This window comes from Vidua chalybeata, chromosome 16 (genome assembly GCF_026979565.1).
Source record: "Vidua chalybeata isolate OUT-0048 chromosome 16, bVidCha1 merged haplotype, whole genome shotgun sequence".
Taxonomy (NCBI): domain Eukaryota; kingdom Metazoa; phylum Chordata; class Aves; order Passeriformes; family Viduidae; genus Vidua; species Vidua chalybeata.
The window spans coordinates 9,230,549-9,258,426 of record NC_071545.1 but is presented as its reverse complement, the minus strand read 5'-3'; the positions used below and the strand labels follow the sequence as shown (position 1 = coordinate 9,258,426).

The 27,878-nt window shown below is 40.9% G+C and overlaps 1 protein-coding gene across 4 annotated transcripts; it reads right to left on the bottom strand.

The window, feature by feature from the left end:
* Positions 1-377: 377 nt before the first annotated feature.
* EEF2K (eukaryotic elongation factor 2 kinase) lies at positions 378-27,878 on the bottom strand. Of its 4 annotated transcripts, XM_053957385.1 has the most exons (19): positions 27,258-27,878; positions 22,653-22,978; positions 20,821-20,871; positions 19,016-19,116; positions 17,404-17,464; positions 16,549-16,586; positions 14,211-14,382; positions 12,943-13,092; positions 11,279-11,411; positions 10,474-10,601; positions 9,855-10,056; positions 9,520-9,572; positions 8,701-8,778; positions 7,836-7,898; positions 6,412-6,546; positions 5,262-5,450; positions 4,772-4,896; positions 4,020-4,198; positions 378-3,370 (listed from the first exon to the last, which is right to left on the bottom strand). In XM_053957385.1, exons 2-19 carry the CDS (start codon positions 22,893-22,895, stop codon positions 3,261-3,263), a joined length of 2,211 nt encoding a protein of 736 aa, XP_053813360.1. In that variant the 5' UTR covers positions 22,896-22,978; positions 27,258-27,878; the 3' UTR covers positions 378-3,260. The 4 variants fall into 4 exon arrangements, with proteins under 4 accessions (XP_053813360.1, XP_053813362.1, XP_053813361.1 ...); XM_053957387.1 differs by lacking the exon at positions 7,836-7,898; XM_053957386.1 differs by lacking the exon at positions 20,821-20,871.

Below are 27,878 nucleotides of genomic sequence, written 5' to 3'. Positions count from 1 at the left end.
CTCAGGACTAAACAAAAGCTAAAGGCATAGGGAGGCCTCTGTAGCACCCTGCAAATGAGCCTTCCCTTCCTGTCCTTATATTTTATCCTCCATTGGCTACAGACACTACATGTGTAATCAAATGCAAATCAGAGAGCACATCAACCATTTTGTTTTCTGGAGGACAACAGATTTTGTTGTTACACATCTAATAATTTCCTCCCAGTTAGTTACTTCTGACTGTTGAAAGGGAATGAAATTGGGAGTGGAATAATACAAACAACAGAGGATTTCTGGTAGTTTGCAATAGTAGGATCAAATTTTGGCAATTTATAAAGAAAAAAAAAAAACCAAAAGCAAATACCCACAAGCAATGAGTAACACTCTACTGAGAAAAGTGACAAAAAGAACAATTTTATTTACTAGCCAGAATGAACCCAGACAAAGTAAAGGAGAGGACTAAGTGATGCAGGCAAGCAGTATTTGCTTGTCTGACATACAAACAAAGTCTTCCATCTCACTGTCCTTACCCAAGAAATATTCCCACTGACATCTACTGAACCCACATAAGTTCTGGCAGGCTGAGCCTCAGATTTATTTTCACATTTTTAAAAAATACAGATTTTTATTTATTCATTGTGACTAGATTAAAAATACAGCATAAAGCAATATAATTACAAAATCTTTTAAAATATACAGTTTTTCCCTTCAAAAGAATGTCACAGAGTAAGTTGCGTATATTTCTGTAAACAATTTCCATTTTCATATTATTGACAGTCCTATTCATTGTATGGCTAAATCATCTGATACATCTTAGGACAGAAGGTAGTCTTCATCACCAAAAAGTAGTATTTGCAAATAAAAAATTTAATTAACTTTGCACTGAGTTGTGTGTACATTTACATACCGGATCTACACAGAGCTGTCAGCAACTTTAGCAACTACTAAATTTAGCAAATTAAACTACCCCAAAAAGTGTCAATAATTACACTCTACATCTTTTGCATGCACATTTTGGACACTTTCAATCTCCTCCCTACATGGTTAGTGGTGTTGTAACACATGCTTCCTTCTCAAGGAAAATCTCAAAGATTTGGCATCACCACCTTTTGAGGGAAACACAAACCCTTTTGTCTGATTTATGGTCCCTCCACTGTATAGGTTCTGCACAAAACAGACTATTCAACTGTCTTCAGAGGTGAGGGGCTTCACCTTTCATTGACAGCTGATACTTCAATGCTATGAGAAATAGCAAAAAAGGCCACATCTCAGAGAGGCTTTAGGCATCTAAAGCAGAACTTTGGATAGGCACTGAAAAACATTCATCTGAACTGCAGTCCTCTGGTTCTATTTCAGCATGTACAAAAAAAATTAGGTCCAAAAATCTGGTCATTTTAGTACCTCACTAACTAAGACCAGCTGAGATCTAGAAATGAGACATTCTTCTATTAATGGGTGAAGAGCTTCGCCCTCACTCTCGAAACAAAACAAAAAAGAAAGAGGCCATGGGCACTACTTTCCCACAACCCTTGCAATCTACAGCAAAAAGATGTTGCCATGTGTTCCAAGGCTGCTCACAGCTACAACTGCCTGGTGGTTACAGCACCAGCCAGAAGCACCACATCCAAGGGTAACTTTCCCTTCCCTCCTAGAAAGGATTCAAATTCTCCCTTAACCACCAGGAGTTCAGACAGTGGCAGATGTTACTGACATCTCTCTTTGATAATGTCTAAACAGCAATTCAAGATACACTTGCCATAAAAAAGAGAAACTGGGAGCATAATTTGATTCCAGTGACAGGCACTTGGACAGGAAAGGAAGAACTGATTTCTGTTCCCTGAACAGTTTCTGCAATTTACAAGAAATTAATATTCCTTGGCTATGCATGTGAGAAATCCTGATCAATCCTGCATCATCTCATGGCCTGCTTAGCTTTACACCTGCTTTTAAGAGCTTGACTGAAGTGTTGAGCATTACAGGTCATTCAGCACTTCACACCTTGTGCACATCAATTTACACCTCAGGAGACTGCCAGGCCAAGGAGGCAGAAGCTTCCATCTTAAATCTCCTGCAAAATGACTGTTAACCACAACCAAGGAACTATCCACATAGATGGCACAGCAGCTTTGGAATAAAAGACTGGATTTGAAGAAACTTACCTCTGTGCAATAATTCAACCACCACCATGTATTTGTCCTCCCCTCACTGATTAGGATTAGGCAAAGAGGACACAAATTCAAGTGTTTGGGGGTAATACCGTTTTCCCTTTCTTCTCTAAACAGTATTTGCAGATAAAATACCATTTAAAATATACTTAAACCATGTAAATTGTTTTCTGTACATAGAAAAGGTGAATCAACATCTCCTAACCTCTTCAAACATCCATCTGGAAATGGTGGAAAATGTGTTCTCATCTTAAGTGAGATGATCTAGCTTCACTGAGATTTGAGATGCCACTGTAAAACTAACTTCAAATTACCCATATATTACAAATCTTGCTACTGTACATCATTGGACAAATACAAGATCAGTAGACTTTTATACAAATATAATTTTATATGGTGCAAAATGTGAAAATGAGAGAGGTAGCTGGATGCCTCACCTCATCAAGAACATGAATGATTTTCTAATAGTATAATATGCAATGTTGGTAATGAATAAAACATTCTACCCTGAATATCCTCACTGCCAATCTGAATCATCTTCCCTACCCCTCCCAAACTAAGGATTCCATCTGAAATTCATTTGAGGGTAAGTGTCCAATAGTGTCAGCAAAATAGAATGGGACTACTTATTAACATCAGTAGCTGCATTCATAAACTGAAAATTTACATTCATGTGCAAGTTTGGTGAGATACACCAAAAATGATGAAGAAATGCTGAGAGTTTAGGAAAATGTTTTTCTGTATGTGGGGAGGAGAAGAAAAATGTAAACACACTGATCATTTGCTGTGTAAAAAACAGGACATGTAAAACCTAAACAATAAGGCCTGGTTTTCTTTTGTCAAAAAAACTAGGCCTCTCAGTTCTAACAGTAAAAAAAGTACAAAAAGGTTCAAGTGTGTGTGTATTACAACTTTGAAACACAAACAGAAGTATGCTATGGCACCCTACATAATCCTTACACTGAGATTTCTACCCTCAAAAAAAAAAATTATAAAACTAAAATACAAAGAAAAACCAACCTGTTAACATCACATAAAACTACTTGCTGCAAATGCAAGTAGCAAATGCAGCAAGTCTATAACAAATTTATATACAAGAATTGCTTAATTTCAGTGTCATTCTTCCATCATCGCCCAAGCCTCTTCTGCTTTTTGGTAATACTGATTTGCCAGTCTGCCCTTCATGGCTTCCATGGCTGCTTCTGCTGCTTCTGTGTAAAGCTCACCTAGAGAGGAAACAGCATCAGTTATGTTGACAGAGTAAAGAAAGAATATGGCTTTAGCCTGGAGCAAATAAAGGACAAAGGGAGAAACTGAGGTCAAACTGCAGGGCCGGATGCATGGGTGTGTTTTAACAGTGTCAGAGTTACATCAGCTGGGAACGCAGCCTCTGCTCTTCAAGTTGAAAGTTATACAACTGGCTGCTGATGGCTCCCCAATGTATCTGGAAGGACTGCAAACAGGAACAGCCTGTAGGAGCCCCCCAGGACAGACATCTAGCATGTAGGTTACATAGCAACTAAGAGAATGTTGTGTAGGGCCTCGGGAGTCATGGATGTAGCTCAAACTACAAGCAGCAACCTGCAGCTCAGGGGAACAACCCAGAAGAGCAACCTCAGAGGGAGTGAAGGTTGCCTGGCAGTGACTCAGTGTGCCACAGATTTGACCTGGCACCACCCACTACCCTGTCGCTGCCAAGATCTCTTCTTTCACTGTTACTAGCCTTGTTACACCCAGCATCATTAAATCTGAAGGTACTGACCCTCTCTATGTTTTGTAACAGCTGAAACAAGAAATCTACTTTTGGGGCACATGCTGGGGGAGAAGGGATAGAAAAGCAAGATTATAGATAATGGAAATAAAATGAGGCCTCACCTGATCTCTGTGGATCCTTATCCAGGTTGAACCCTCCCATCATTAACATCTCTGCTTCCCTGGCCAGGAGAAGATACCGGGGCTCATCCTGAGTGCCATCATATTCACCTCCCTCATCACAGTCAGTCCTGTTCAGCGCGGCGTTGTACCAGTGAAGTGCCTCCTTCCAATCCTGGGCTCTGAAGTCAAAAATAATTTCTGAAGATGGTTCCCTTAGGAAAGAAATGTACTTTGCATTGGAGATTCAGCATCCCATTTCATACTGGCTTCTCAGAGCCTTGATGCTCCCCAGGAAAGCAAATGTTCTCATGGAGACTCACTAACTGCACTGCGACATTAGGTCACCACAGCAAAATGAGGCTGGGGTCACTTTATGCAGGAATTACAGGAGAAAGTATCAGACTGAAGTGTTTTGCTGAACTCCAGAGTCTGAGCTTCATTCACAGTTGCAAGGTTTGGGCATTTATATTTGTGAGAGTAACCAATTTAGAAAAAAACCTGAAGTTGCAGAGTCTTGTTTCATAAATACTTTGGAATCAGTTATTTTACACACTGAGAATGCTCAGTGAACTTCAATTTTAAGTTTAATGTTATTTGACAGTGGGAAATTTGAAGAGTATCACTGTTGTGCGAAACAGAAAACTCACATAAATAACAAAGACATGCCTAAAATATAAAAGCAGAAAAATCACTGCCTCAGCCTTGCCTCAGTGAAGTACCACCAAGTTAACTTACTCAGCCATGCACAGTACCTGTCTGCACCAAGATTTACACCTGTATCATATGCTCTTGCTACCAGAATCATGGAAGGCCGGTCTCCAGCTTCTGCTGCTCTCAACAAGTAATTAAATCCTTTATTTCTGTTCTCCTTTGTATCCTAGTGAAGAAAACAAAACCTTTAAAATGCATGCTTCTAAAACCTTTACCATTAAATGCAGTTTCTTAAAGTCAGCAAGTATTTAGTATGCCTGAGAAACTGGCACAGCCACAAGAAACAAAGCGGCTGAACAGTAAAGGTGGCTTCAAAAGCTTCCCAAAGGCATGCAGTAATTTGCTGGCAAAACCAGAAAGAGGCAGCATTTTTTTTGCTGTTTTGTCCAAATCCTTAATTACAAAGTAATCTGTTTTCACTGAAGAGGCTACAGAACACCTAACTACGGTTTTCGTTTAATCTCCACTTCCTGCTATTCTTATGTTATTTTTACAATGGACCACAAATCTGCTTTTTGGCATCTTCCATACCTCGAGAGTGACCTCGGAAAGAATGTGATGTGGCAGCTGAGAGCACATGAGGCCTAACCCAACGATGGCTTCCAGCTCCCCGCAGTCTGCAGCATGCTCCAGGTGGAACAGGGCTGACTCCTGATCCCATTCCTTGTCCTTCTCACAGAAGCGCCCGGCTTCATGATAGCGAACCATGGCCAGGTGAACCTGGACACAATTGCACAGGAGAGACACAGCATGATGTTGGGATCTGATCCTTCAAAAGCCCTCTGCTCATATTTTACCAGGTCTTAGAGCTAAGTCCTGGAGTAAGAGGAGGCTCAGGGGAAACCTTAGCACTGTCTACAATTATCTGAAAGGAAGTTCTAGCAAGATGGGGGTCAGCAACTTCTCCCAAGCAACTGGTGACAGGATGAGAGGACATAGCCTCAACTTGCACCAGGGGAGATTCAAGTTGGACATCAAGAAGAATTTCTTCATGGGAAGGGCTGTTAAACATTGGAATGGACTGCCCAGGGAAGTGGTGGAATCACTGTTCCAGAACGTGTTCAAGAAACAACTTGAACTGGACATGGCACTTAGTGTTACGGTCTGGTTGACAAGGTGGTGATTGGTCAGAGGTCGGACTTGATGACATTAGAGGTCTTTTCCAACCTAAAAGATTCCCTGAAAAATAGGCTTCTTCCCACATCAAAAAGTTTTCCAGGATGTTCAGTAAGATTTACATCATGTTTTAGGAGTGGGCTTAAGGCCATACATAACCCCAAACTTAATTCACATTTGCATTATCTGGAATAGTCTGGAGTAAAAAGGGTCAGTCCATGCTACCAGTTTTCAGGAGCTCAGCTTTGCCTATGTGCAAGGTATGTGGGTCAGGCACAGCACACCCATCCCACTGTATCCTCCCTGTGTGATGCCTCTGGAAATGCAGGTTAACAACAGCAGGGTTCTTCCCAAAGGAGCACAGATGTTGCAAGGCCAAAAGCAGATGGAATTCACGGGTTTCTGAACTCAGATGTCCCTTATACAACACAGGTAGGTGACAGAAAGGTATAGATATGTTATTTTCAACTGCACAAATAAATGCAAGCAGGGCAACACTTCTATGTAAGTAATAAATACAAGACATTTCTTGTTGGATAAAACAGTATCAGCAGACCCATCCCACCTTTCCAAGGACTGACTTCCCAATTTTCTTTTCAAGTTCTAGTGCATTGAGCCTCTGAATTTCTTGGGCAACACAGGACGGTCTATGGATGTGGACTCTGGAAGAGTTGTAAAGATTCCACTTCTCCACGCTGATCTGAAATACAAAATACACTACTATTTATATTCAAAATTAAAATTCTGATCCAGATGGATTACCATCCAGGAATCAAAGCCTCTATTAATATTGTTATGTAGTAGTAAATACTGTATTTTAAAACACAGCTTTCAAAAGTCAAGTTAGTAGCTGAATAATTGGTTATTACTCTTCATTAAAGAAATTGAGTAAATCCTTCTATTTCTAATCCATACATCATCACTTTGAAGAATCATCTCAAAGTTCTGAATCAGAAAAAGTTACTTACACAAATAAGCAACTGAATAGTCACACTGCAAGCACTGAAGTTATCCATGCACAAAACAAAACAACAACAACAACAAAAAAACCAAAAACAAACAAACAAACAAAAGCCCCATACTTTTCTGCCCAGAATTTCAGTTCCCAACACTTTAAGTGCAGCTTGCATTCTGGAACTCTAGAAAAATGATACGTAACCATGCAGAAGATTACAGGCAGATGCATGCATTGGCATTTCTCAGGAGGAACGACCCAAATGAAGAAATTATTGAACATAATGGATCAGTGGGAAACAGTAGCTGAAAATAATCCTATCACAATTAATGCCTTTGCAGATACACAGAGAAAACACAACAGGAAAGGCTACTGGAACAGAACTTCAGTCTGTTAAAGCTGTTTCAATTTTCTGAAACAGGAATATATAATAATTAAAAGGAAATTCTGAAAATTGTATCTAAATAAATTACTAATTGTTGTCAAAGTTCTGTTTTTTTTCTTTCCTTTCACAGTAGTTATTTGTTTAAGCTTATATCCAAGACCAATTATCACATAAGTTATATTTTGTAAAAAGCATACAAGGTCTGGTCTTTCCTAACTCAGGTGACAGGAGCTCTCTTCACTGTGTATCTGTTTCAAACACTGCAAGTTTTTAAGAAATCATACAGCTACAATACAGGATAGAATTCCAAATTTAAAGTGCAAAAAGGAAATATAATTTAGTTAAGCAGAAAATAAATCCACAGAGCTGTAATTTTTTTAAGTGGGAAACCCATGCATAAACACTAATTTATGACAGAGGTCAGCTACGGAGGTGACAATTTGTTTCACAGTACTTTTTTAATGAGGAAACAAAGACAAAACATAAAAGGAAATAACAGAGTGGTAAATTAATAATAATAAACATTTTCTGTAGCTGAAAAGGAAGGGAAACCAACATCTGGTTTAGTGATATGGTTAGGTGGCAGAGGAGTGAACAAAGGACAAGCAGAGCAGCAAACTCAGTCTGTGAACATTTCTGCTTTATTTACCCTTGCAGAGCTTCCCAAACTGTCTTCATCAGACTCCTGCTTCTGGTTGTTGTTTGAATGGCCCTACGTTAATGTAAAGATTTGCATCATTCAATTTGCAGCAACTGATGTGTGCCAGTTATGCCTCTAGACTATTCCTACCCTGCAGAATTAATACTGACAAGGACCAAAACTGTTTCCATTGGATCATTCTCTTTCAGTGATATCACAATAAATTAAGACACACACCAAAATGACAAAGAACTTGGCACACATGGGCTTTAATCCTGTAAGCTGGAGATGCCATGACAAATACCTTGCCAAAGGAGGTGACAAAAGGAGTGGTATCTCTGGAAGCAGTATTCTCTTTCCTGTCTTCTAATTAAGTATCTTGTTAAGATCTTCAGGTCAAAAAGCATTTATTTAAACATTTGTATTTTAGAGGAGTAACCAACTAATTCCCAGGAATTCTAAAGTTTCATATTATTGTTTGACAACATTAAGTTCTGTAATATTTCAAGCCATACAAAGTAGAGAAGGTAAACTAGTCTGAAAGCAGATCATATTCATGGAATTCACATGACATGAAGATGGCTACACATCCTAAATGCAATATGTAATACTTAAAAAACCCACACAACAACATCTAATCAAATATGATATTTGAAATTAAGCTACTCATTACAAATCATCTTTTTCCTGTAAGACTGTCATTCCCAATATGAGTAAGTAACTTTGCAACATGGGGGAATTTCTTTGTTTCCTCTGTTTTCAAAGTCCAAATCAAGATCAGCTCTAGATCAGGAAGGATACATAAGAAGATTCTTCTACAAAAACAGCTTAAATATGAGCAGGCCCAACTCTGCTACACCAGTCAGGTTCTTACCCTCTCTCTATGATCCAGATCTTCTGTCTCACTTCTCTTTTCACTGGGATATCCACTGTCTCCACCATTTTCAAAATCCTACAGAAGTCAAGAACAGAACAGCATTAGCATTATACTTTGTAAGGACCTCAGCTTGATATTTCTCACAGGGCAAACAGTTTGCTCTTTCAGTGAAAAATACTGGATGGTTATATTGGATGAAAATGATCGTGCTACCTCTGTCAAGAGGGAGCAGGACTTAATGATACATAAAGTAGTCTAAGATTGTCTTCTCCCTTACATACATTAAAACAAATCAAGGACTTTCATATTTTATCAAATCAAGAATCCACTAAATATAGTTTTCAGCTTCAGTGATAAACCACTAACTGACAGCCCCTGGCACTAAGGCCCAGCACTGGAAAATGTCCATTGCAAACTTCCTGCACCTCCTCAGGCAAGGTTCTCTAACATTCCATGCTACCAGTATTTGCAGGGACCTAATCCATAGGGATTCTTTAGTTTTAATACCACAGCAGCTGGGACAAGCACCCAAGACACAATATGCAGGCAGAGGAAAGGCACATGCTTTAACTACCTGTTAAAATTCACCAGATGCAAATAAATTTCTGGTGGCAAAATAATGAATACTAAAATATTAAGATAAAATGTTTTTCCTTTACTAGAAACAGCAAATGCAGAGAGGTAACATGATCTGCAACAGAAGAAATAGGCAGAGCACCATTATGTGCTTTTACTGAATGAAACCTCTGGGAAGTTCTATAAAGACACATTTTATTAGGCAACTGCAGCCTCATTTTCTGTTGGAAAGACCCTCACCCTTTTGTTGTCAAGGTGATCCAAGTTATCCACTTCATTGAACACAGGCCAATCTAGGAGAAAAAAATATTTGCTGTTACTATAAGGATAACATGCTTGAGGAAAAAGCTCTAGATATCATTTTATTGCAGTTTTTTTCACAGAAACATCTGTGCATTAATTATCTACACAGAAGTACATTCAGTCTTATTTCTACTCAAAGAAGAGCACTAGAAACAACTGTTCTGGACTAAATCAATGCTGTTCTGCTTAAAAACAAAGTAAGACAAAACCAAAGTAAGACAAGTCCAATGTTCAGGAACCCCCCCCAGAGGTGATGTTTGAGGCTTACTCACTAAGCATGTCCACCTTGTGGCTGTGAGGGGTTGCAGAGGAGGGAGAGCAGGGCAGGGAGTCAAATGCCACATCACTCATGCTCTCATCCCCAGAGTTTTCAGACAGGCGGAAGAGCAGGGGGGGCCGGCTCCCGGACACCGTCCTCACCCGGCTGCTGCCGCATTTCTCCTCTGTGCCACGGAGAATTGTTTGAGCAGATTCCTTGGCAAATCAATGAGAAAATCCTGTCAATAATCCTTCTGTGTATTCTAAGCATTCCATGCAAGCCAATGTGAATGTTTATTAGGAGTCCTCTATAAATGTACACATGTATACAGAAGTATTTGCTTTGAAAAGCTCTACACTGCAACAAAATATCAAGCCCAGACATTTTTACTCTCAGAGAGTTTTTGTTTGGGACTGAGTTTCATTCCAAGTGTTACATCAAGTCCCACTGCCACCAAAATCAGCTGAAACTGAGATCAGTTTGCAACAAGCATCAAATCAGGTTTGTGAGATCCAAAACTTATAAATTATTTCAGCATTCTAAGATCTACTTGGTCCCAAATAAACACTGGTTACAAGGTTCCTTGTTAATTAAAGCTACAGCTTAATTACACTTTTTCATCAAACACTTACAAGCATTTTTTTATTATAATCCAAGGCATCTTTCTCTTTGGATGAGAGATCAAATGGTGCAAGTCCCATGCTTTTGCAGATGTTGTTGCAGAAATGAGAATGAAAGAACAAGGCCATACCTCGAACACCTAAGGCATTAAAAAAAAAGTTAAGAAAGTATTTACTTTCTTAAATTTATATTACAATTTACTTAGTAAAAGCTGAAAGTCCCAAAGCTTTTCCTAAAAAGCCAAGAGAGAAAATGCTTTGTAGCACACAGCCTAACCCACTTCCATTTCAACACCTGTAAGTGCTTTTCACTCTCTCTGCATGAGAGTGAAAGAAGTGAGAAAAATCTTGGAAAGCTATGTATGAACAAGATATAACACAAACCTAATCCAACTGCTTCACTGAGAATTGTGCCTAAATTTGATCCTGCTTATAAAACTTGCAGTGTCCCATGAACAACTTCATATATAGACACTTGGAACTTCAAAAATACATGGTGCCTATCTCTCTGCCTTCAGCTATATCCATTCCTGCAACATGGCAAGGAAATCAAAGGTCATGATTATTGTTCTCACAATGTAGAAACTACTTAATTACACTACTTGTTTAGGAGTAGGCCAGGAGATATAAGCCAGCTCTCATCTTAAAACTGCCCTTATATGATAGATAACCTGTACAGGACTCCTTACAACAGGACTTCCCCAGCTGTTTGCAAGACCCTCAGAAATGTGTCAGCTCACACAGTGCAGTGGCTACTCTGCAGAGCTGGGAAGAAAAGAGAAGCACCCTTTAGTGAAACAGAATAATTTGTTTTTACCTAGGTTGCCATCTCCAAAATCTGTACCACTCTCTGTATGGATCTGAGGGTCTGTGTAAAGATCTCCAACTCCCTGGATATCAACAACAATGAGCTGGTGTCCTGAACGCTCAAAGGTGAAGTGACTGAAAGCCTGGAAAGAACCATAGAAGATGTCTGAGAACACTCTCCATCTACTGAAAACAGCAACACATATTCCCCTGTTATAAACGGGAAAAGAAGTCTGATAACCCTATCAGTGAAATATAACTGGTATAAACATAATGATGAAAGCAGCAAGAGAGACCAAAAGCAGGTTGTATGGTGTCTCTCCAACCTGCTCCAACTCGCAGAGAGGCTAAAAAAGGCAGAGTGAAAAGCAGCAGTGTGCACGGGCAGGGGAAAGGAGATTACTTAATTCCTCATTTTTGTACTAGAGATTATTTTCCACTATAGTCTTCACCTTAGGTAGTGGGGAGCTGGCTGGCAGAAAAGAAAAACAGTGGGCTCTGAAGCCAGTGCTGAATAAATTCTGTATAAACATTCTGGCTGTGCCTGTGAATCTGCAAGCTCTGCATCTCTGGGACACTGCTTCCTTCTGCCAACAAGCATTAGCACTGCCACAGTTTGGAGAAAGAACCCATAAATAAATGTGAGCATCCCGACAAATTCTTCTTCCCCTTTGAGTGATCCCCCTGAGCAACTGCTATGTGTCTACATTTGTGTATCAAATAATTAAATGTGCATTTGTGCTCTTGAAAAAACACATTTCAAGAATCAGGTATAAAAAGCCCTTCTCTTTAGAATAAAGTTGAGATATTAGGAATCTTCTGGGAAGGCCTCCAAAAAAGCATTGCCAGGCCTGGGGGAGGTGACTGGTGGTGATAGACAAACATTTTAACTGCAGCAAATACCAGGGAACATTTTGTTCCCAACCTGTGAAAGCACAGCAGTGATTCAGTGCACAAATGACAGCCCAGAACACAAGTTCTCTGCTTACATTAAGCCTCATGACAAATACTTTAAAAACAGTGGAAAAAAATGTAAAGAACAAAACTCTCAAGGCCCAGTAAAATACCTCTTTGTTACACTGACCACTTTGCATTTTTCAATAGTATTTTAAATTTATTTTACAAGATTCAAGAATCACTTGAAATCTGTCCTTGTATTTCTATATGCAATCTCAGATTCAGCTATTCAGAGGCTGCAGCTGGAAAAATCAACATTTTTATATGCAAATGGACTAGATTTATTTACATGAATTGGATACCAGCCACCTCTTGTGTATTACGGGAGGAACCAAAAGACTATTCAGTACATAGTACATGAGAGATCTCTTCACTGCCTCAATGTGAAGAAAGTTTGAAACATTCTGATGCCTGCAGAAATAATCAGAGTCAAAGGGCTTATGTTTTCCAAAGAGTATTAACCCTGTTCAACTCAACTGTAACCAACTGAAATCCAATAAAGAAGCACTCAGCGCTTGAAAGAGCAGGCCCCAAGTAAGGGGTAGACAAACTGCAAATAGAGAAATTAATCTGGCATTGTACTGCAGAGCCTGCAGTTTCCTTTCTTGGCAGTAATGCAAGACCTCTGGAGAAAGCCCAGGAATTCTATGCAGCAGAGAATTAATGGAAAGCATGGAAAGCATTAAACAAAATGGAAAACACTAAACAAAGCCTCACTTGTGGAGTTAGACGAATGTTGTCGTCTCGGACAAATCCAGAATTTGAGTTGTATTTGATGTATTTGCCCTCAATGTAATGTTCCAGATGAAAGAGAGGCTTTCCAGGCCTGTTCTTCATTTCGATAATACAGGTCTGCACTATATCCACCTGGGGAGGGAAAGAAGATAAACAATGACTAACAGAATACTGCCTTCAGATCAAAGTGTATGTGAATCCTCCAGCTGTGAAAACTTTCCCAATGCAAGAATCTGAACAATTGCAAAGATCCTTCTGTTTAACAAGGGGGTGGGGGAAGAGTCATGTGCTTCTTGAGTTATTGGAAGAATTCCATAAATTTTTAAAAGCAGTCACTTCAGAACAGCTCACTTCTGCAACAAACACCTCTGAAAAAATTCTTAGCAAGTGCTGGCTTTCTATTTTATTTTGTGGGTACCTCTGCAAAGAATCTGCACCCAGAGAACAAAACATACAGTCACTACTGCACAACTTGAAGAAATGCATTTTCAGAGAAGGGCTGAGGCTATCTACTGTTCAGGTATCTCTGTATCCTGCCTCACCTTCTCCCTCTGTCCCATACATATTGCTAAAGCAGAAACGATCACAACTCTCACTCCACTTATAGATTTTCTCCAACATGGCATTTAAAACTTCTAGATTTGTAGATTTCTCTGTGTGTTTCACTGTAGACCTCACCTTGCTACTTTGAGCCAAGGTAGTCATTAACTAACCCTCATAGGGGAGGCAATGCAAATATCCCACATATCAAAACCACTCATTTTGGCCATTAAAATTGCTTCCAGCAGGTTTCCAGCTCTTCTCAAAAATCAATGCTAGTTACATGTTTGGATGGGTGTAGAAGATTTAAGCATCTACCTTCCTGGAGCAATAACAGTTAAGTGCTTGCTGAGACTGCTGCTGGCAATAAATTTTGTGACTTCTCTAGTTATCACAAAAGCAGCTGGGCATACATCAAAGAGAGCAATACAAACATAATTTTATTTTGGTTTTCAGTCAACAGCTAAGGTCAGTCAGACATTTACAAACATACAGCGCCTAGTCCTGGAAATATAAAGCAATTTCTGTATTTACTCCACTCAAAATCAGCTATCATTTAACAAAAAACACAGAAGGGCAAAAGAATCTATCCAAGCATTTAAATGTGATGGAATGTGAACGAATAATTAATTCCCTCTAAATTATGTCTGAAAACTAACCCAACAGAAGAACAGTATTGCATTTTTGCTTAGCAAGGTCTTTGAATGCACCTGTTTTGGTGGCTTGTGCCGGTTGTACTCTTCTCCCCAGAGTTTTGCTTCCATCTGCAGTCGAACATCCTCAAAATAAACATCTCTGCTCACACTCTCTATGTATTGCTTGGCAACATAATTATAGGCACCTTTCCAGTTCTGAGTGTGTAAGAAGTTGGACAGCTTTTTTCTGAAAGATAAATCAATCATTGGTGAAAGGAAACCCAAGGATTTTAATTCAATCTTTCCCATTTCCTTGCCTGCATGGATAGAGCCAGGCTCCAAGATGAGCATTAACCTCAGTCATTACCAGGTATTTTACCTGAAATGTGAAGCACAGGAAAGGGACAAGGGAAAATGAAACATCCCATGAGAATGGCTGAGATGTGCCAAACTGGTTTAGCTGCAGCTACTTGTGCTCTGAACTTTCTCCTTTTCTCAATCCCTTTCCCTTCCTGTTCCTCTCAAATCTGGAGTATGAAGGGTTGGTGCCTTGTCAACAACCCGTTCTAATGTCCACAATTATTTTCTGCAGAAATTAAAAGGGAGCGGCCTTTCAAACATGAACCAAGAAACCTCTCCTGGGATAAAAGCAATCTGCTGCTTCTCAGCATACAGCAGTGACTGCTCAGTAACCCACATACTCCCAGAAGGAAAACTGCACCTGACAGTTCTCATGATGCAGCTTTTCCCTTTAGTTGATGTGCAAATCTTTAATCCACAGATCCCTCCGAAGGCAGGGGGGCTGAGGCAGGGGGGGTGGTAGTGTGTAGCATAGGAAAACTTTGATAAGAAAGGATCTGCTGGCTGCCAACAAATGCATTAAGCAGGTGCTTTAATTAGTAGCAGCACTCAAACTCTCAACCCTTCCCCCTCCTCCTTTTTCCTCTCCCTGCCAAGAACTTGATGCAGACATCTTGGTACAGGGGACACTCTACAGGGAAAGCAACTTCATGCTGCCTGTCCTCCTGCAGGGATGGGCACACAGTCACAGCAACAGAGGCCTTGGAAAGAATGAACAAGGAAATGAGGAAAGAAATTCTAGCCAGATCCCAAACCTTCCTAGTTCTTCAAGGAACACACTCCTCTGCATAAAACAAGCCAGCTCATGTTTTTCTAAAGGCAATATCCTCAACATTGATTCATTGGGCCATGGCGAGCTAATGCTGTCACTGTGTTTACCTTGCAGAGTTACAAAAATCCAGGAGAGAGCTCCAGATGGGAAATATCCCTGTACCACTGACACATATGGGAAACCCAGCAGTATGAAGCTGACGTTCAAGTTATGCTTTTTTAGTACCAGAGGTTAATGCAAAATTGCCAAGAAATTTCTGTTTATGGCATTACTCAAAATATTGTGTAATGGAGAGTTTGGTAAGTAACAAGAACTAAAAGCAATGTCAGCAGGCTGAGATTTGTTACTTCCTAGGCTTCATTCACTACTGTATCCAGCTGGCTTTGCAGGAACAGAGCCACCAGCATGAACTGATACTGAAATGCCAATGCCAGACTGGAGCACTCTGGGGTTACTTTTCTTCCTTTTTGCTCAAGTTCAAAACATCATATTTCCATCTTTTAGGAGTGTCTATCTATCTAGAGCTGAAACCACACATGAAGTGTAATTTCTCTGGATTCCACATATGGGAAGAAGGGGGAATGTTTTTAAACACACACTCTCCAACATTTTCCAGGAAACATTTATCTCCATAGCCTGGAAGGGGTGGGGTAATCTCTTAGCACACACCAATTTATAGCTGGATGCTGATCCCCACAATAACAGTCGATAACACTCTCCAAGGAAGGAAAAGTTCCTCCTCAGTCTTCCCTCATACTTTATCTTTCTGGGAAGCACAACTGTTAGTGTTCAAGTTCTGCCTTACTCAGAACATGATACTGTTATATGTGATCCAAAGCAAACTCTAGGAGGATAACCTTCTTCACCAATGGAGGCTCTTCTAGTTGAGACTGCATCATGCAAATATTCTTTCTTTCTCTTTTCTCTGCCTAACTATAGGCCTCAAGTTGGTCTCCAGGCTGCACACACCTATGACCACATATCAACTTTTAAGATATTTTAGCACACCAGGAATACAGAAATTAAGTGGCTGTTACTATACTTTCATGCATATTTTGCCTCCCAACGACAGCTGAAGTACAACATTCAGCGAACATTCTCCTTTCTGATCCCCGCTCCCTGCAGGTAGAGTCACACAAACTGGGATAAACCCCTCAGCAAAGCCTTTTAGAAAGGAGTCAAGTTTTACACAATTTCAACTACATCTAAGTGAAATTCCAGTCACCACAGAAAAAAAATACTGCAAGGAGGCCAACAAAGATGAAGTGGGCAGATACTCACGTTCTGAAACACTCTCGCATTGCTCCACGGCCGAAAGGCTGGGAAAAAGAAAAAACCAGAAACTCAGCATTACAATTTCCACAAAGTTGATTTCTAACCAGTAAGAAACACAACCATGACTTCCCCTTTATACCATGCAGAAAGCAGTTTTCAAACAGGGTCTATAGAAATATTTCCTCAAGGAAAAGTGAAAACCCCTGGTAACATAAGCAGGTATCTGGGGAAAAGGCATTTGGATAAACTCCCCCTACCAATATCCTATGGAGAAGAAATGGTATGTATTTTAAATAAGCTATTTAAATTCTCTCCCCAGTTGGGAGTCAGCTCTGTCTGTTTTCACAGACTTCATGCTCTCTGCATTTAGGCTTCCACAGAGGATGTGCCAAAGAGAGCATCATCTCCCCAGATGCCAGATACTCGGCCAGCAGCACAGAGCAAGGCAACCCCAACACACAACCAACCCCAGGACTTAACTGGGAAATGACAGTGCCTTCTACCCTCACATACAGAAAATTCAGTTGGTTGTCATTCTAACAACAGAAATTATTTGGGAGGACACAAAATAGTAGGACTACTGCCAGGCAGGGAAATTATGCCAGAAAGAAATGGGAGGGGTGACATGGAAGGGAAATCACTGGGAATGGAACAAATGCCTCATGTTGCTCACAGGGAAGGTCTGACTCCATTTTCTACTCTGTTCTGGAGAGAAGGATACAAAGAAAAAGAGGTAGGTGAAAAGAATTACACTGAGACATCAAAATTTCCGTAAGGAAAACATATTGATGCCACTATTCAGGAACAGAAAGGAAATGACACACTTGCTGTTAGCAAACATGAAGGACAGTGTGATCTTACTTGAGAAGCCATCTTTATAAGGACTTCATCTTCAACCCAGTCCCCAGTAACTGCATTGTACCTGCAAAGTCAGGAGATACGTCTCAGAAAAGAGGGAACCCAAATCCTCCCATTTCCAGCACTTATCCTTCCTTATCTGTAACTGACTCTGGAAAGTGCTGCTGCCACTCCCATACAAAAGCTTCCAGTCTTCCCATTACACTCCGGCCCTCCTCATTTTGGGCAGGCAAGGAGAAACACATTTAGCTCTTTGAAGAGACACTAAACCCTCCAGTCAGTGAGCAGATTCTAAAGCAGAATCTGAACTTCTGTAACACTACAGATGAGACTTTATCTGCTTTGAAGTTAAACCTCCTCTGTGATGCCTGGGCAGCACACTGGAGGCAGAAAGGGCTTCACCAAGCTCTACACACTGAACAGGTTGTCTCCCCCAATCCTGAGCTTGCATAAGCCTGGTTCTGGCTGGGTATTTGCCTTGGGGCTGTGGAGAATGTGAGAAGCACCAGCTGTGAGACACAGTGGGGCCAGGAACTGCCCAACACTGCACTGAGAGAGGAGCGAATCCCTGCACAACCCTGTGATAATACAAAGAGTACGTCTGTGGTTTCTCCCCACCCCTTTAACTCCCAACACAGTGAAAGCCAAATTGGGAACCACAGCAGCTGAGTCATCAACACATGATTGTTTCCAGCCTGGTTCCCCCAACCTGCACAGAGTAATTCATGCACGCAGACACCTCATATTCTCACTTATATATTATGTATCACCCCAGTTTGCAGCAAATAAAGAGGTAAAAACAGCACTATCAGAGCCATCTCTTCTTAACAGGATATTGAGTAGCCCTAAACTAAAATTATCACTTATTTGTATTTTAAAATATGCAAATATTTCAGGACTGTGTGGCTGACCAGAGACAGATGTAGTCTATAGGGAAGAGCAGCACTGCATGACTGGTATGGGATTGGAAGGAAGGGCTCCCCAAACACTGATGCTAAGTGGTGATTAACTGGCCTCTAACCCCTAACCCTTCCTCCCAGAAACCTGTGTCAATAGAGTAAGTATTTTGGCAAAGCTTGTCTTAAAGCACTGAAACCAGTTTCAGGGCCAAACTCCCTTTTAGCACGTAGACCACACTGAGCTATTCTGGGCTTTATAAGGATTTAAATTCCAGCCACATGCAACAATACTGCATGGACTAGCAAAATTGAAACTGCTATTTTGGGAAAGTCGTGGAGGGTTATGTTGCTTTCTTTTCCAAACTATATAAACTTAGTATGCTTCCTCTTAGTTGGGATTAATTCCCTTATTAGATTAGATTTATGGCATTAATAAATCAACTAGAAAATACTTTTCAGCCTTGCTTCTTGTCTACACAGTGAAAGTCCTAGATAGTGCTTAGGTGGGAGAGAAAGTGTGACAATGGTTTGCTGAAAGGTTTATTTTTTGATGATGTGCAGTATTTACATATTCCTGGGAGACTGAGTTAAGAGACACTCACTTTGGGCATTATGAAAGCTCTTCAGCCAGATATTCTGCACTACACAAACTCAGCCCTTGCACAAACCAGCAGTCCTACTGAATATCAGCACCCAAAGCAGGAAGACCCACAGACCTGTAACGAGTGGCATGCTCCGTCTCAATGTCCTCCAAGTGAAATTCTGCCCAGGGATCAGGCATGTGCTTGGCTTTCTCAATAGCATGTCTCCAGGTTTCCTGAAGAAGTTACAAATTGGCACTTTATTTATAATCAGCAGTAGCTCACAAAACCAGCACTTTGTAGAGCACATCAGGATCTCAAAGCTATGGAGATGTGCAAATACACAAGCCTCCAAAGCACTACTCAGAGCAGGGACCAAGTAGTACCAAAGACCACTCTGACCTTTTTTAAATTTCAATTATAATAAAACCCAGCTCAGATATAGATTTCAGTTCAATTTCCACCACTGTAAAGTTACTGAGAACGGAATGTGGCACAGTATATACCAGACACAACTTACAACACCTGTAGTAATTTGCAGATATCTCTAACATGCTCTGCAAATGGCAATAAGGCACACCCAGATGATATTAATTCGCTTTTTCTGTTTTGATTTTTAGCTTTTCATATAAAACCAGCAGCATATGCTGGTTTTGCATGCATAAGTATAAAAATGTCCATTAAAGATACAATTAATATAGATAAAGTAAGAAGTTCTGTGAACCCCAGGGTCCCCGACTGTGCTCAGCATGAGAGAAAAAATTAGAATGTTGTAAAAATTGATTATTATAACAATTTCACACAAGTAGCTATTTCAATGTTCACCAAGTCAAGAGTAAAATATCAAAGCAATTTTCTGGAGTACAAACAGTCTCTCTCTACCAGCCAGTTTGGATGCTTTACTCTTAACATTTTGTTCTCTCTCTCTTACATTGTATATTTCCAAGAAAACTGGAGTTATGATCCTGTGATGTGCCAAATGCCTTCTGCAAAGTGAGCAGGAGAAAAAGCACTCTGCACCCTGCCAATAAAGAAGTATTGAGCTCTGAGATACTATTACTGCCTCTGACTGAACTCCTAGTGTGCAGAAACAGTAACTTTTAAAATTTTGTGATGATTTTGTTTTTTATCTTCAGGAATTAAAGTCAGTCCTTTTTTATGAAAAAAAAATACACTATACATTTGTGTCAGCAATGGCATCAAGGAAGTTTTTGAAGCAGCTAAGCTTTAAATGGTTGTGTTTATTTTGAATTTCAGCTTTAACTATGCAAACAATTTAAATGCTCCTCTATCTGACAATAATACAAAATGAAAACAATACTACATTAAATAAAACTATTTAAAGGGCATGTTGAGAAAGATTTCCTACGTTTCATAAGAAAATGAAGCTGCCTCACGTCATGCAATGACAGGTCATATGGACCTGAAAATTTCCGTACTTACATATCTATGACAGAAATAATGAGAGAGAGCAACAAGAACTGCTTGGTTGATCAGCTGAATCAAATAGTTCTTGAGTAGATTCCCTCTCCAAAAGGTGATTTGTGTTCGTGTTAGATGATAATTTAAATAAGTTAATTACTTGTGCTTGATCTCTTGAGGTGCTTTGTACAAAAGCTGTATCCTAATCTTCAAAAAAACACTAGTTGGATTTAATGGAAATGGTGCTAACAGTGCAATTTTTCTCCTGCTGGAGGCATATGGCTGCCACACAGTGAAATTTCAGGGTAGAGAACACAGGATGGGTATTATTCCATTTAACAGGTACCTCTTTCAGTTTTGACTTGATGACTCTTATGGGCTGAGGCAATCAGTCCTCCCAAACAATAAAATAATGAACACAAAGAATTCCATAAAAGGAAAAAAAACCCAACAAAACCAAACCAAAAAATCAGAATGCATCTATTAGATATGCTGTTGACATTTTCTTTTTAACCTACCCGACCATGGTCAACCACAGAGCCATGCTTAGAACGATGTTGTGTGTCATTCTAAAGGATCCATGAGAGACATGAAAGTAGGAAAATACATGTGATAAGACAAATGATTGTCAAAGAGTCTTGGTTCTCTTTGTTAGTAAAAAAACCCCAAAAAACGTCCAGTTAAAAGCCACTCTTCAATTTATATTCCAAATTTAAGTTCATTCTTAGAACACCTGCAAAGAAACCTATTGAGGTAAGTTGGTAATTTTTTTTTTATTGGCAAGTATTTATTAAAAGGGTTTTGCCTATTAACTAGCTAATTAAACATTGCTGAGTCCTGTTAACTTCTCTGTCTGGCTCTGCCTTTCATTACCAATGGCCCTCACTGCTTTGCTTTAGCTTTGAGGTCTGACAGGCAGACTCTCATAGGCCAGGCTGTGGGGTTTAGGATGTCACCAGCCCTGGCTGTCTGCTTCATTGCTGGAAATCACCATTCCTGCAGCTTAAACAGGAGATGGAGACTGGCTTGCTCCACATCTCAACATAAAGCAATTTATCTGTGATAGGACCTATAATTCCAAACTAGATATTATAGAGACCAAAACATGGGAACAAACATTCTGCAGAAGCAAAATGACAGCTCAGGAAGGAGGAAATAATTGCAATTTCTGAAGTCCTTATCCGTTTTATCTCATACCACATGACTCAGAAATTGCACTGCAGACCCAGAGGCAAGTGTTTAGTACATGTTAAAATGTACACACAAATAAAGACTAAGCTCCCTATCAGGTCTTAACTTGCTTAGTTTAACATACACCAACATCTGTCCCATTTCTATACTAAGCTTTTGCTCCTCACCTTCCTTAGGCATATGTACCTTTTAATGTTTCTATTAACTAGCTTTGGCAAAAATGATCCTGCAGACAAGCCAGCTTCACTTTCAATGTGTTATTCACTATGTTATCTGACTGAAATAAACCCCAGTATTTTTTCACAATTAAAGCATGCATTAGGCATAAACCGAGATTTTAGAGTATCTATTAAATAAATGTTAATATCTATAATAAGAAATGTGTTAATAAAACACATTAAATATAGGAAAATCTAAGAGACATGCCAGTTTAGCATGTAAACACAAATAACGAAACACAAACTGTGTTTATTTAGGATATCTAAGTTACAGAGTGGATGTCACTTGAAGCTCCATTGCCTGGCCTGATCTGTGTGAAGAGAGCTGAGTGAAAAAGGACACACTGCCAAGGAAGCACCAGCTACATCCCCTCTGACCTCCATGCAACGCTGTAGCTGCTGTTCATCCCAAAAAGGTCAGATACTGCTTGTGTACACTGTCAGGAACTACTGCCAGTGTGATGCTTCAGGCCCAAGCATGAAAGTCAACATGTCAAAAGCTCCCTGAGAAGGAACTATAACATAAAAACTTACCCTTACAATTTTATAATTACAATTTTATTTGTCCAATTAAAAATATCACAGACTAGCAAAATTCATAATAGATTATCTTCTGACAGGCCTCAATTTTTCTTACACCAATTGTATTATCTTTTGAATCTCCCAATCAACATACTGCATTGCAAATGGTTTGATACTAATGGCAGTGAATTTTCTCCTGGACTGCATGGAGGAAGATTCCCCCCTGAACTGAAAGGGATAGTAAGCAATTCCATGGCAGTGTCAAACTATTGGCTTAATGGAATTAACTGCAGGTCTGGAAAAAACAGATGTTTATCTTCATTGAAAAGTGTTAGTTACAAGAGATGAAGCAGTTAGAAAATGTCTCATGCCAACTAAATAAAACCAAAACCTTAATGAAGACTGGAGCCAACACTTACCTTAAAGCTAAAGCTTCTGGGAGAAGAGCTTGAACTGTACTGCTCAGTTTTTGCTAAGCTGCTGTAATAATTGTCTACTTTGGTATTGGCAGACTTGTTAGAAACTGGATCATCAGTTATTGGACAGATGAAATAATTGTCTTCATCATCACTATCAGCATCAAGATAATTCCCAGAGTCCAGTGGAGTAGTTCTGGCATTATCAATCCCTTCCATACGAAAAATAAGGTCCTCGTCTGCCATGTTTGCAGGAGGTTGGTTTAACTCCTGCAAGGACTGGAACACCCACTACTCCAATGCACATGCAAACAGGGGGAAGAAGCTGGCTGAGAGAGCAAAAAAGGAAAAGGTTGTTATTAAAAGAACAAATAATGCATGATGTTACCCTGTTTTTTGAAAGTTTTAGAGTTCTTCTAAAAGTTTCTATACCTTCTGATATTTACATATTTCAACTGAGTCTTCTCATGCATGTTCATGTAAATAATAATTGGTTTACAGTCTTCTTTGTGAGTAGAAAGAATTGATAGACTGTTCGTTTAACCAGTGTGGTTGGAGAGGTGGCAGTTTCACCCTCCAATCCACTGTCATTTTTACTATTGTATATACAGTAGAGTCAGAAAATAAAATTAGCTTTTTAAAGTTCTTTTTCTTTCCTTTTACTTCTAACCTACTTCTGTAAGTTATTTCATGTCACAGTGTGACAGCATGACACTGATGTCAGCACACTGGCAGAAAAGAAATATATTTGCATCTGGCTCTGTAAAAGTAATCCTCAAGTACCTACATGTAGTTTTGAACACCTCTGCCACAGCTGCTGAGAAGCAGCATTCTGGTTTTAAACTGCTACAGGACTGAGAAGATAGGAGCTTAGTATCCTTGGTCATCTCCTCTTCCAAATGTCTTTATTCTTCCTTATATGAAATGCTGAGTTTCACAACACTAGTCTTAGAAACTTGAGAGAGTTTTACCTCAACCACCACAGTCACATTTCCAAATTTTTTCAGGACAAGTCTTCTCAAGGATATTCTGTACAAATTATAATACTCTCTAATTCATTTGACTGATAAGAACAACACAGAAAAAAATTTCACCATCCACAAGACTTAAATGGGCTTTTAGCTTACATACAGCCAATGGCCCACAGGTTGCTGAAAGTGTAGCACACTGCAGAAAAATGAGGTGGAGGAATGATTAAAGCCCTTGGAAGAGGTGGAAGTTTACACAGATACTCTGGCAATACTGGCATGTACAAAATAGAGGATCAGTGAGATTATTCAAAATTTGGCCCTGATGCTGGCTGAGCAATGGGATTTAATTTAAAACAGACACTTCTAAGTATCACATTGTTTAGTTCTTCACCCACCCAGCAAAATCAGGGATTTTCACACAGCTAGTCTAATAAAACAACCACACATCAAGGTTTTCAGTTTTGCTTTACAGTTATTTGTCAGCCCTTTGCATTTTTTAGTCTTCTTTCTGCATGAAACAGGAAGATGAATACACTCCTACAGAAGTCTTCATAGCTGCTGACCTCACTCCCCAGTGAGAAAGTGGTCACCACAGAAACAGTGCCTTAACATGAGGCAGCTTTCACCAGCAGCATTATCTTCCTGGTTACTGCTCTTCTGACGGGGGCAGCATTCCCACACTTCAGCCAGCAACACAGCTAACTCCAGCACTCCATCAGGCAGCAGCTGCTCTGGAACACCACTGCTGGAAGAGGTCTCAGCCAGCTCACCTCCCTTTGCACTGGAGCAGCTCTGGAGTGCTCACCTGCTCCTCCAGCAGGAGCTGTCCATTCTGGGAAGGTGTCACTGCACACACACCTGGCTGGGGAAGGTGTCACTGCACACACACCTGGCTGGGGAAGGTGTCCTCAGCTGCCACTGCCATTTTTACCGTGATTGTCTTAGCAGTGTGCACTGAGTGCTGGAGAACCCCTACTGCCTGTCATGCACACAGCCAGCAGCTGTCAAATGATGCTTCGAGGACGTGACTGTGACTAATCCAGGACATACCACAGCACTGGACAGCCCCATTACACCCAAGTGCTGTCCTGCACTCCCTTCTGCTCCTGCTGTCACACACATCAGCAGATCCATGGGGTTCAGGACAGTTTGAGAAGCAGCAGCAATGCAGGAATGCGGGTTTGTGCAGCAGAGACTGCAAACATTCTGATTTCTGTGACTTGTGTAAATGAAATATCACCACACAAATCAGTTTCTATTTAAAGCTAATGGTGTTTATGGAAGTCTCTTGGTTTTTCTTGGAACCATAGTTCTTGTAAAGTACTTGTGATGTTTACTTTGGAAGTGTATGTACCAAGAATCATACTCACATAAAATGCTCTTCAAAACAGAATTCAATAACCACACTTTGAACTACACAAACACTGCTTTAAACCTCACAGTTTGCTTGACAAAAGCCTTCATCCCAAGGGTTATATTCTGTGCTTTTGCATTATAGCACAGAAGTTGTATTATATAGGAATTTCTGTTACTACTGCTGTTGTGTTTTGATCATTTAATCTTTAATATCCATTACAGAAGCGTTCCTAAGGCTAAGCAACAAGGAGAGTGAGACTGCACTAAACCAAGCCTGCCAGCCTGCATTATCACACACAACCTATAATTTTAACTACCCACTCCAACCCACTTTGAAAATTTATTCAATTTTTTTATCAACCTTGTACTATGTGATTCAAAATGCAGATAATTTAAAATACAGTTCTTAATCTGTTCTAGTCTGTATTTATTTTTGTTTTTTCAATGCCTGTTACAAGTATTTTTCCTTCTCTTGCCTTTATATCCAAGAGACACGTGGCCAGGAGGGGCAGGCGAGTCGCAAGGACAACATGCAAATATGTGAATACAGATAAACAGCAGGGAAAATTCACATCACAGGGCTGTTAAAGCATGACTTTTTTCTTGGTGTCTGTTGTTACAAAGCACTGCTGGGTTTAGTGAGACTCTTGGCCAAACTTCTACAGTGGCCTCAGCATCTAAACCTGCCTAAGGGCTGAGTGATAGAAATAGTAAAGTCAACAAAAGAGGGAACAACTGGAGCATCTTCATTTCCTTCTAATTCACTGTTTCAGCTCAGACACAGCCCCCTGCAACTCCTTAACACAGGACAAGGGGGCAGGAACTGTCCTGTAACAGAAGTCCCAGCTTGTCTTGTGGAGAAGCATTAAAGCAAGCATGACCCAGCTTTCCCTGGTATAATACTAAATCCCCTTTTGGTTTAATACCACATCAGTCAAAGCCATTTAACAGGATACGTGCAAGGGTAACAGACAGGTTTTTTTCTTAAAAGATAGAAGTCACCTTTCAGATTAACATTCTTTTAAAGTCCAGATTCAAAATTTAACCTAAGCAACTATACAGACTATGCACCTTAAAAAGTATTATCACCTTCATGAGCTACAGACCCAAAGCTACATAAACTTGTCCAGAACAATCCCACTAGCTATGTTAATGTCCTGTAGCATATTACAGAGCTACTGTGCTCTCCAAACACCCAACTGACTCCTGCAAATAAATGTCTGTTCTCATCTGCACCACACACTGCAAGAAAACAGGTTCAGTGAGTCCAGGTAAGAGCGGTGATAAAAAAGCAAGATAAAAAACCCCAGAGATATCTCAACTCGCTGTCCATCTTTGAAAACCTTGTCTTACCGAAGACAGATTTCTAATGAGAAGCCTTTAACACAGGTCCCTTCCAGTGTATCACTACGGCCAACACCATGGCACAAATCCCATTCAGTTTGCCTGCAAGCATAGCTGGGATAATAATTTTATGAGTCTGAGTGCTAGAGAGCAACAATGCAAAATTCATGAAGCAAAAGGCTGAGTTCAACTGCACCAGATCAGAATACGAAGCATTTGAGACAAAACCCTGCGCAAGGAAACACAGCACGGCTTCAGACACACCAATGGCTTTTAGAGCTGCAGGCACAAGAACAGCCAAGTCCACCCTGCTGCCAAACACGAAATAAACACTATGTTAAGAGGATCCAAAACACGCGGGTCGGAAAGGACAGAAAAGGAACTTCAAAGATAACTTTAAAATATCCTTCCATTGCCATTAATAGACCTGTCATTTCAACTGGCTTTAAATACTCTGCACAATTACCTATCGCTGACTTTTTGTAGGCATTTGCTCAGTACCCCACGCTATTAATTAACTCAATGCGTTTATGCGCATTGAGGTATTTGAACAATTCTCCGAACACGAACCTCCCTGGAGCAGTCCCAAGCTGTCAGAACAGACTCAGCCGCTGTCAGCCCCGCACACAGCAGCTGTTCCACGGTCACAGACAGCACTTGGCACTTTTAAACAGCCTAAGCACCAAATTATGCGCACTGTCGTGGAAACATAAATGGACGAAACGCCAACCTTCAGGTGTGAGCGCAGCACTGCTGCCCAATGCCACAAATCAGGTTATTTCTGGGCCCGCGCAGAAGCTTGCCCGCCGGCCTTTCGCAGGCTCTGATCGTCATTTTCCGCAATTAAAAACGCCCTTCCCGCGCTTCCCGCCGCGGGCGGCGCTGAGGCGGCTTCCCACCGCCGCCGGGCCAGGCCCCGCACCACGACAGCACCTACCGGCTTAGGAGAGCCCAGATCGGCCGCGCAGCCCGGTACGGAGCGATCCCACAACCCCCGCACCCCGCTCCGGCTGCCGCCCTGCTAAGAGAAGGCAGGCGGTGGGAGGAGAAGCCGAGCCGCTGAGGGGAGGGAGGAGGCGGGAGCTGGGCAGCGGGGCCGCCCCTCACCGCCCGCGCCCTGGCAAGGCACCGCCTTCCACTCCTTCAGCGGCCCGGCGAGCGCCTGCCATTCCTCTTCGCACCAGCACCGCGCCGGGACCCCGCCGGATACTTTATTCCAGTGAGAAAACCGAGAAAAATCTGAGCAGAACCCCCTACTAACGCCGTTAGCGATGGGGAATCCCGGGGCGAGTGCGGACAGGAAGGAGAGCGGCTGTGCAGGTCTCACACGATAGGTCTGACGGGTGCCTGCTGCTCACGGGAGGGCCACCCAAATTTGCTTTCATTTCTGTTCCTGTTGGGCACAGAGCTGAAAGGAGGGGGTGTCCTGGGGCAGGTGCTCCCATGGGAAGCACCGGCTGCACGGCAGCCCCCCGAAGATTGCAGCCCCACGAAGATCGCAGCCCCGAGGGAAAGCACAGGGAGCAGACGGGGGCAGCGACCACGGGGCCTGCCTGCG